The sequence below is a fragment of the Dipodomys ordii genome, unplaced genomic scaffold (assembly GCF_000151885.1).
Source record: "Dipodomys ordii isolate 6190 unplaced genomic scaffold, Dord_2.0 Scaffold39, whole genome shotgun sequence".
Taxonomy (NCBI): domain Eukaryota; kingdom Metazoa; phylum Chordata; class Mammalia; order Rodentia; family Heteromyidae; genus Dipodomys; species Dipodomys ordii.
In genome coordinates, this window is record NW_012267255.1 from 7,650,866 (window position 1) to 7,659,504 (window position 8,639).

Genomic DNA, 8,639 nt, shown 5'->3' on the forward strand with positions numbered 1-8,639 from the left:
AAGATCAATAGAAAGCCCATGGATTGGGAGAAGATCTTCACTAGCCTTACAATGGATAAGGATCTCATATCTAAAATATACCTAGAACTTAAAAAATTAAATCACCCAACAAGAAATCTTCAAAGAAACAACTGCCCGATAAATAAGTGGGCTAAAGACTTAAAGAGAAACTTCTCTGAAGAGGAAAGAAGGATGACCAATAGACACATGACGAAATGCTCAACCTCCCTAGCCATAAAAGAAATGCAAATCAAAACAACATTTGGATAACACCTCACCCCATCTAGGATGGCTAAAATCAAGAACACTAGTAACAACAGATGCTGAAGAAGATGTGGACAGAAGGGAACCTTACTGCATTGTTGGTGGGAATGTAAACTTGTTCAACCACTTTGGAAAGCAGTATGGAGCTTCCTCAAAAGATTCCACATAGAGCTTCCCTATGACCCAGCAATCCCACTTTTGGGTATTTACCCAAATGTTCACAAACAAGACCACACTAAAGCTACCAACACGGCTATGTTTATCGCAGCATTATTTACTATAGCTAAGATATGGAACCAGCCCAGATGACCCTCAGTAGATGAATGGATCAAGAAAATGTGGTATATATACACAATGGAATTCTATGCCTCCATTCTATTGCCCCATTTGTTAGGAAATGGAAAGGCTTAGAAAAAATTATATTAAGTAAAGTAAGCCAGGTTTCCCTTATTTGCAATATCTAGTATATGTCTGAGTCAAGCAGAAAAGGTCAGATAAGGTGATGTTAGGGAAATTAACCCTAAGATATATGTTTTTTTTTTACTTTCATGCGATTGTTTCTAACACATTTATAAGATTATTTCTTTGTTGCTTTGTATGTCCCTCCCCCATGGTATAACCCCTGGTTTCACTGTATTTGATGTTGGCATAATTTATGGAGGGGAAGGGGAAAAACAAATCGTTTAAATAGGGATACAGGTGGACCCATTGCAACAATGAGATGTACAAGTCGTTATGTTGAAAATGAACTTTACAACTTTGGTGGGGGGGGAAGGATTGGGAGGGGTTGGGAAGGATGGGTAGGGATGGGAAGGGGAAACAAAGGCGGAGGCTACAATGCTTGAGAAGAAAGGTACTCATTATCTTGCCCATGTAATTTTAACCCTTCTGTACAGTATTTTCACAATAAAAAATCATGTCAAAGGTCAAAAAATAAAGAAAAATACTCGATGTATGTGTGCGAAAAAGAAATGGAAAACTTGATGTGATTGTTGGGCAAAAGGGTAGTTGGGAGTAGAGAATCATGGAAAGGTTCACTCTGTTCAAGAAGCACGGTGCATTTTCAGATACAATTCCCTTGTACAATCATTCAACGATAAATAAGTAAAAAACAAAAGTTTTAAATAAATTGTCAGGTTGGAGGCAAGAAAAGTAGCTGGAGATCCACTAGATTAAGTTTGGTGAAAGAAGCTTAACTACAATATTGGCTGAAAAATGTTTTTAAAGGAAAATAGAGGAAATTTCATGACAAAGAAGAAATTGGGGAAGGCATGAGATTGTTTAGGGGTCAGGAGAGGATTCTATGTAAAACATGTGAAACACGAACATGCAGAGTCAGAGGTGCACTTTCATGAAGACAGGAAATGAGAAACATCGCTGCATTGAGGGACAACTTTCTAAGTGGCAGATAGGGTTACCACTCCTCCGCCTCCTTCCTCCCCCCACTGCCCAACCTGGAAAAAAGCAGGCTGTTCAGTTACATTTGAATTTCAAATAAACAAGTAATTTTTCATTTAAATCTTTCTCCTCCCTCTTGCAGGTTTCGTTTTCCTGAATGCTATGCATCCCACGCTGCAAATTCCTACATCAGTTCCAGTGCTCCCTTTTCTGCAAACCTTGTCTTCCCTCTTCTCACAATGGCATATATAATTATTGTTTATTGTGATTATTATAGACTTTTGCCTACATATCTACACTGTATCTTTCTTCAAAATAAGGATCAGAACTTTCCATCATTGTAGATTCTAGGATCTACCATAGTAGCTATCACAGAAAAGACAGTCCATCAGTATTTGCTAACTGAAAAAAAAAGTGCTATTTCAGATCTTTGTTATCTCTCCTTTAGAGGATTCTAGCTCAGCTCATTTCTCCTCTTTCTCAGTTTATTTTTAATTTGGAGAAGAGGGAATAGGGCGATGAAGAATAATGGTAGGGTGGAGTGAATTTGGTCAATGAACATTTTACCTTTGCTCCTTCGGGGCCATTATGTCCAGGAATCCCAATGTCTCCAGGAAAACCCTAGAGAATATAAAAATGTAGACAGTTTATTCCACAGCAAATTACTTTAAATCTATTGAACACAAATCATCTTTGCTTTTCTTTCATGTCTAATTAATACAATTGCTATTCTATAAAAATGGTAAACATTGGTAGGCAACTGTTTAATGCTAGAATGAAAATGTATGCAATGTACCAAAACAGAATTTATGTCATTAGTTATTCACAAACAATCCTTAGTCCTAAAGAAAACTATTGCAGTCTAAGAGGATGAAAGTTTTATCCAAAAATTATTTATGTCTTGGAAATGAGGAAAATCATGATATCTTAATATCATGTAGCACACAATGCCATTAAGATTTTTTAAAATTAACTTTGTTAGATTTACTGTTTAATAACTATGTGCTAATTTATAGAATTTTGGTAGGTGGAGGTGCAAACCAATTCAGTCTGGCTAAAAACAACCCAAATGTTATGGCTCAATATATAAGATATTAGCTGATTTTTGTATTTTTCTTGTTTTTTTGTGTTAGTACTGTGCTTTGAGTAAGAGCCTTGAGTCCTCAAAAGTTCAGCCACTTGTGCAACACCCTTCATCCCTGTTCACTTGAATTATTTTTCAACCTTTTGCCTAGGGCTAGCTTCAGACTGTGATCTTCCTACCTCTACCTCCTCCATAGTAAGAATTCCAGGTGGGAGCAGCCACACCCTGCTTGTTTGTTGAAAAGCTATACTCTGGATCTCTGCCTCCAGAAGTCACAGAGATTATAGACTTGCACCACAACAACTAACCCGGATTTATCTTATTATAATGTCTACTCTGTAATTACCTATAAATACATACCTCCTAAAATGCTTATTGAACTTCTTACTCATTACATTGTTCATGGATAATTCTGCTAAAATCTTTGGCTTGTATTTATATTTGCAAGAAAACAGTAATTTTACCTTTTGAAAATTACATAGGCAGTCTAAAACAGATGGGCCAAGAAATAGAAATGGATCACTGTGTTAAATAAAAACCTGTGTTGGGAATGAAAGGGTTTAGGATGTTGCTCTAAAACAGTTTGATTAAAATAAATCAGAATGTGATTCATCATTGTTGTAAGTTAATATTTGGTATTTTATCTGCACTGATTATTGTCACAGATAGGTTTTTACCATTTCCCAGTGATAGAGACAAAAACAAGTAAGAAAAGTTCATAAACCAGCCTTTTCTTTTTCTTTCTTTTTTTCCCTGTGTATATATCAGTATAGGGCTGGAACTTGGGGCTTAGTTGTGCTTTTGCTAGAGTTTTTCACTTATGTCTGAGCCACACTACTACTTCTAGCACTTTTCTGGGGCTGCCTCTGAACCACATCAGATCTCAGCCTCCATCATAGGTATAAGCCATCCATTCCAGGCCACAAGTCAGCATTTCTAAAAGCAAAGGCTGCTGGCAAAGCATGATTGTCCACAAGAAAAGGTAGTTCATAGTGCAAGATTAGATCATTATAGGTATAGGAAGAAACTTTTGGAAAAGAGTCCCAGAGACACAGCAAATAGGAGAGAGACTTGACAAATGGGATTACATCAAATTAAGGATACAGGTGGATCTGATGCAACAATGAGAAGTACAAGTTGTCATGTCCAAAACGAGCTTTACAACGTCGGTGCGAGGGGGGGGGTTGGGGGGGGAAGGGGGGGGGGGGGAGGAGAAGGATTGGGATGGGGGGAGGGGGGAGGCTGGGAAGGGATGTGAAGGGTAAACAAAGGAGGAGGCTGCAATGCTTGGTAAAAAATGTACGCACTATCCTGCCCATGCAATTGTAACCCCTCTGTACAGTATGTTCACAAATAAAATAAAATTAAAGTAAAAAAAACAAAACAAAATAATGCCTCTGTACAGCAAAAGACCTAGTTACTAAGTTAGAAAAACAGTCAATAGATTGGGAGAAGATCCGTGTCAGCAATATATTCAATGAAGTTCTAATAGCTAAAATATACAAGAAGCTCAAAACTTAATACCCTCTAAAACTAATAAACAAATCAATAAATGGGCAAAGGAGCTTAAGAGAGACTTCTCTGGAGAAGAATGGCAAATAATCACATGAGGAAATCCTCACCATCTCTTGTTATAAAGGAAATACAAATTAAAACAACTTTGAGATCCTGTCCCATTCAGGCCAGTTAGATTGGCCAACATAAAAAATTAGAACAATAACAAATGTTGGTAGGCATGTGGGGAAAAAAGGACCCTATTGCATTTTTAGTGAGAATGTAAATTAATACAAGCATTCTGGAAGGCAGTTTTGAAGGAGATTTTCCTCAAAAAACTAAACCTAGAACTCCCCTATGACCCAGTGATACTAGTCTTGGGCCCCAGAATATCATAAATCAGAATATAGTAAAGACACTTGCACATCCATGTTCATTGCTACACTATTCACAATAGTCAAGCTATGGAAATAGCCCAGATGCCCTACAACAGATGAGTGGATTAATAAAATGTGGTACATACACACAATGAAATTTTACTCATCCATTAGAAAGAATGAGATTATGTCATTTGGCAAAGGATGGACCTAGAACAATTCATACTTAGTGAGGTAAACCAGCTTAGAGAAACAAGCAGTGCATGCTTTCTCTTATATGTAGAAGTAGACCTAAAATATAACTAAACATGACAACCTGTTCAGGACTCTAGGCATTAACACACACAGTCAAATTAAAGGAGGATACTCTCAGGGAGGAACCCAAAGGTGTAACTTCTCTGAACATTTAAAATACTATTTATCAAAACAAATTCCAAGAAATGGACCCATGAGTTTTTTATTGTTATCATTGTTGTTTTGGTGGTGGTGGTGTTTGTTTTTGCTTCAAGTTTCTTTTGGGAGCATCAAATTGAGGTACAGAAAGGGAGGGAGGAAGGACGAACAAATGCAATCAAGATATTCAGTATATACTACGTGGAAAATGACCTATATAATTTGTGGGCAGGGATGGGAGAGGAAAACGAGAAGAGCAAAGGGAGTGATATTGACCCACAAAAAGAAATGTACTCATTACCTAACTTAAGAAGTGGTAAACACTCTGTATAATGCCTTAATAATAACAATAAAATGAAGGTGTTTTTTTAAAGAAAAGGCAGTTTAATGTAGAGATAAATGATAAGGGAATAAAAATGGCAATAAATCATAACATAAAGTTGACGTTGGGATAAATATGTGAAGAAAAACAAGGAAGTATCAGTCTGGATTAGAATGAATGTGCTCCAATAGACTAAATGTGAGATTTAACATTTGGATTCTGTGGCGAAAAATATAAGCTGGGGATAGTTCTGACCAAAGAAAAAGCAATGGTATATACAGAATCAGATATCTAGAAGTTCTAGAGTAGCTTAATATGGATTTGTTCAATTTAGACTTATTGATTGCTTTATTAATCAGAAGGAATCAGGATGCATGCATGGACATTAAAAATAATATTTTTTTTCTTTCTGGGTAATCCAATTTTCTTTCTCTTGAACACACCACAGAGTAGGACTGGAGAATCTCTGTGGTCTTTTAGCAATCATGTTAAGTGAAATGATCCAGATTGAGGTCATGAAATCTATTCTTAAATGATATACATATGAACAAATATGTGACAAGGGGAAAAGTATAACTCTTCTCAGTTCCTCCATAACACTCCTAATTGTCCAGCACTAAACTCACGGTGTTCCCTATCATGTCTTCCCTCACTTCACTCACTATCTGCATGGATATTACCCTGGCCCACCACTTTCCACACCAAAAAGTTATACATTATCTTTAAATATTTCTTTTTTTCACTCTTTTCCCTGTTCTTTTCCTGGTGACTTGGCTTACTTTATTTTGTTCATCAGGTTGTAAAGTCCTTGAGTGTGCTTTATGTGCTATTCACTACCACATTCCCAGGCAACTGGGAAAACATCTGGCACACAGTAGTTACTGGAATAAAATGGCTTTTTGTTGTTGTTGAATGATTGACTTGTTTCTTTTGAAAAAGAGGACATCGTGTCCTGTAGCTACATGTGATCTCTCAGTACTAGTTTACAGCCAATTCAGAAAACATTGGTAATGAAGCATCCTCATGGGAAAATCCAGAACTTGTCCATCTTTCAGATGAGAACACCTTGTTATACCAGAAAGCAAAAAAGATATATTATAACCAAGAAAAATATCATAGGTATCAAAATGAAAGTCATGTTGAAGGCACTTAGAAGATGCTTGAAAAGTCTACTGGCTAGGTACAGGACAGTATGAACTTTACTCACTCAGGAAAAAAATTTTGTTGGATTGAATTACATCAAATATATTTAAATTTTATGTTCATATGCAACAATATTGAAAATTGTCCATGATTAGAAGATAAATTGAACCAACTCATCAGCTAGAAAAGTGATACAAATGAACAATCATTTATTTTTACTTTCTTCTATGCTGTTCCTTTATGCAAATAATAGATAGAAGATATATTTCAACCACTATCACAATATCACACCAATATCACACAATATCAACAATATTCTTCAGAAACAAACAAACATAAATATGGTCAGGACTGTGTAATGTGACTGCAATTTTTCAAGAATAATGTAAGATCCAAGAATGTGGAGTTCTATACCATGAGACTATAATCAACAAAGCCCAGCCTGTGGAAAATCCTTTAGTGAAATGACTGGCAGCTTCAACAATTAAATTGTAAAAGGGAAAAAGGGAAAGAGAAGAACAACTGGAAGGCCAATTCTTGACCCTGATGGTCGTATCAAGGATATATGTGATATACATCTGTTTTATACAGTTTCTGTGTTTGTGTCTTATTTTACAACAAAAGAACAAGAAAAATTTAGTGAGGCTATTCCAATTAAACACAAAGTCTTTACTATATGTGAACCTCTGTTGTTTCTTTAAAACAATTAAAACATCAATAAAGAAATATTAAAATTACCTCAAGTACCAAAGACAAAGAGCATAGGACAAAAGGCGTCAGCAAATAAAATCTCCAAGATAGTCAAGTAAGCTGAATATTTTTAAATTAAAACAATATTGAAAAGATCAGAAACACATAGTATAGTTGTTAATAATAAAAAAGTCTGTATTTCCTTCCCACATAGCTTAGAAACTTGGCCAAAGAACTTTTTCATTATTTTAAATTCATACATGGGTTACTTCCAAGCAGAGGGCTTATCTTTTAAGTTATATATGTTCAGATATAACTGGATAAACTGAATTTTTAATAATAACATACATGCTCATAAAGGATTTTTTCTGCTCAAATTTCCTCTGACTGTATATTAAACTACTAGATAAAGGCATCTTTGCTAAACAGAAAATTTCAGAAAGTACACTGATTGAAACATGTAAGATGGAGAATTTGAGGCTATGTATTTCATTTTTTAAATGTTAGCATAAAAAATACAAGAAAAAAGTAAAATAAAACTCTGATAAAGATGTTCCAGTGAATTTCTTTAAGTTCAAGATAACGTAGACACTGAAAAGTCGAACTATTTTCTCCCAAATGAGCTTCCCTGTTTTAGTTAAGTCATCATATCACAATGGAAAAATATGATATCTTAGTAAGGAAAAATAAGAACTGTCTGACTTCTGGTGTCTTCTTAATAGAAGTTGAATGGTCACCAATTTTTACTAAGAAGTAGAACATAAAGTAGCTTTAAAAATAAAAAGTGCAAAAGTTTCTTCTATTTTCAGAACCTTCACATCTGTTAGCTGCAATAGAATGATTCAGTATTCTCTCCAGGAAAAACAAACTTTTATTATTCTCTAACCAACTGAAGGCTGAAAACCAATTCACATGCATATTTTACAGTAAAACTTGGGAACCAAAAGCACTAGCAGTTTTCATTCGTTTCTCAGGAAATCATAAAAGTAAAATGCTGCTTTTCTTATTTGGCAGTAGCAAAAGCTGAAAAGCTAGTTTCTTGGCAAAGAGTAAATATATTCTTTATGGCACACATTGAACAGTAATTTTTTCAATAGAAGTAATAAAGTTTCTGTTTCTATTAAATATTTAATTCTTCCAGGTAAAAATGATAAATGAACAATCAACAAGTAAGTAAGTACAATGGGTTAACCAATAAATATATTTCCATAAAATAGAAGAACCTGAATGAATCTGGTGTCTTGTGCTAAAAGAAGCCAGACAAAGAAAGACTACATACTATTTCATACTCTTTGAGTTTATTTATAGCAAGACTTTAGGAAATAAAAATTAACCCATAATGACTATGATTCATCAAAGGTAGCCAAAGAAGAAAAGGAGGGCTGGGAAGGTGGCTCAGTGGTAGAGCGCTTGCCTTGCATGCATGAGGCCCTGGGTTCGATTCCTCAGCACCACATAAGCAAAAAGAAAAAAG

At 35.2% G+C, this 8,639-nt stretch overlaps 1 protein-coding gene across 1 annotated transcript in view; it reads right to left on the bottom strand.

Moving 5' to 3' along the window:
- The window catches only part of Col24a1 (collagen, type XXIV, alpha 1), a 280,847-nt gene that overhangs the window by 176,277 nt on the left and 95,931 nt on the right, over positions 1–8,639 (bottom strand). Inside the window, exon 19 of the mRNA XM_013018210.1 lies at positions 2,230–2,283. Coding sequence (XP_012873664.1) covers positions 2,230–2,283 — 54 coding nt within the window. The remainder of the gene's footprint in view (positions 1–2,229; positions 2,284–8,639) is intronic.